The sequence below is a fragment of the Aplysia californica genome, unplaced genomic scaffold, assembly GCF_000002075.1.
Source record: "Aplysia californica isolate F4 #8 unplaced genomic scaffold, AplCal3.0 scaffold00134, whole genome shotgun sequence".
Classification (NCBI taxonomy): domain Eukaryota; kingdom Metazoa; phylum Mollusca; class Gastropoda; order Aplysiida; family Aplysiidae; genus Aplysia; species Aplysia californica.
Window position 1 is genome coordinate 870434 of NW_004797404.1, and position 1708 is coordinate 872141.

A 1708-nucleotide genomic window follows, 5' to 3' on the forward strand; every position below is an offset into this window, starting at 1 on the left:
CAACCTTAACTGATCGTGGCCATTGGCGGGTGCTCTGGTGTTGTTTGCTGTTCTTTCCAACCTCTAATCTTAGTGCTTGTTTTAGTAAGTTTTTTTATGGCACTCGCAACTGCATAAGGTCATATGAGCGCCAAGGGGTGGATGTCAGTCAACAGAGAAGTTTAAACGGGAAATCAGGCTTACTCTGCTCACCTCTCTTGCCTCAACAGCACAAAAATCTGCTTCGACTATCAGGCACCGCGGAAATAACAATTCACAAGAGAGTGACAAACATACAAAAGAAGTAGAGGAAAATGACGATAGTAAGGATGAGAAAAGAAAAAGCAGCAGTTCCCCACTATGTTGGTCCGGCACAGTATGAGCATGACATTGATAAATCAGCCCTTTATGATTCTACTGTGCATAACATGTTAATATCCCCTTTTTGGGAGTGGCCCAAAGACAACTTCAGTCAGTAGCATTGCCCTGGTGGGAGGACTGTAATCTTCAGCATTTGTCTGACCTATTTGTTAGTCATAATTCTTCTTTTTCTTTCCCCTCTAGTCTTTGTCCGTTCACTGCAGGATATAGCCATCTCTATGATCCCTACTCTGTTCTGTCTGCTGTTCTCGTTATCCACGTTTTCCCCGTACACTCTTTAATATCATCTTGCAACTTTTTCCTGGTCTTCCTCTTGATCTTCTCAATGCATCTTTTTGTCCAACGGTTATCTTTCATTCTAACTATGTGACCAGTTCATTTCCATTTTAGTTGGGTATAGATTTGGAGACGTCTGTGTGTCCTATTTTCTTTCGTTTTCTTGCCCGCCGTATTTGATCTTGTACTCTTGTACCCAGCATCGTCCTTTCCAAGTGGCTGGTTGGTTGCTGCTCTGTTGTGATTTTCTACTTCTTTCCCATCAAACATCTATCGCCTTTATCTCTCCTCCTTTTATTTGCATCTAGTAACACTTGCTCTAATCTTGGGCTCATGTGACCTAATTGTGTTGCAAGTGCCGTAAATCTCTTACACTTACATAAACTTAACTCCCCTTGCACAAATCTCTGTGTTGACCTTAATTTTTGTATGTAAATTTTAGTTTGTAACCATGTTAGTAAACCTCTTACTGAAACCAAAACTAAAACTTGAGTGATTTCCCTCTCGCAGGTCGCTGTGCCAGAACGTGAGGGCCTCGTGCGAGAGTCGGATGACTATACATGGCTTTGAGTGGCCAGCCATGCTGGAGTGTGAGAAGTTCCCACTCGACAACGACATGTGTATAATGCCCATACACGACATCAAACGTAAGTACCACAGGCGAAAAAAAGAGAAAAAACAAAACAAAGGTGAGATGGAGGGGGGGGGGGAGGAGGGGTATGAGACGACATGCAGCTTTAAGTGTTCGATCAAAAGCGTTACTGGAGAATCCTTTTCGTGACAAAAGAGTTTATTTGGGTGGTTTTATAATGAGTGGTTAGGTGTAGGGTTCGTTGGGTTTAATTCTGGAAGGAGTGGGTTGGGTTGGTGATGGAGTGGATTAGTTTGGGGTGGCTTAGGTTTGGTTAGTAGTTAGGATGGGTGGGTTTGGGGTGGGGTGGATACAGTTTGGGGAAGGGAAGGGGGTGGGGTAGGGAATGGAATAGAGAACCTAAAATACTCCCCAAATATTCGATTTCCTTCTTCTTCTTCTTCTTCTTCTTCTTCTTCTTCTTCTTCTTCTTCTTCTTCT

General features: G+C 43.0%; 1 protein-coding gene across 2 annotated transcripts in view; it reads left to right on the plus strand.

The window, feature by feature from the left end:
- Nucleotides 1–1708, plus strand: part of LOC100533444 (frizzled-related protein 2) — a gene marked incomplete at its 5' end in the record, with an annotated part of 47580 nt that overhangs the window by 16483 nt on the left and 29389 nt on the right. For both annotated transcript variants that reach the window (XM_013081500.1, NM_001204721.1), the window contains 1 exon segment: nt 1147–1283. In XM_013081500.1, coding sequence (XP_012936954.1) covers nt 1147–1283 — 137 coding nt within the window.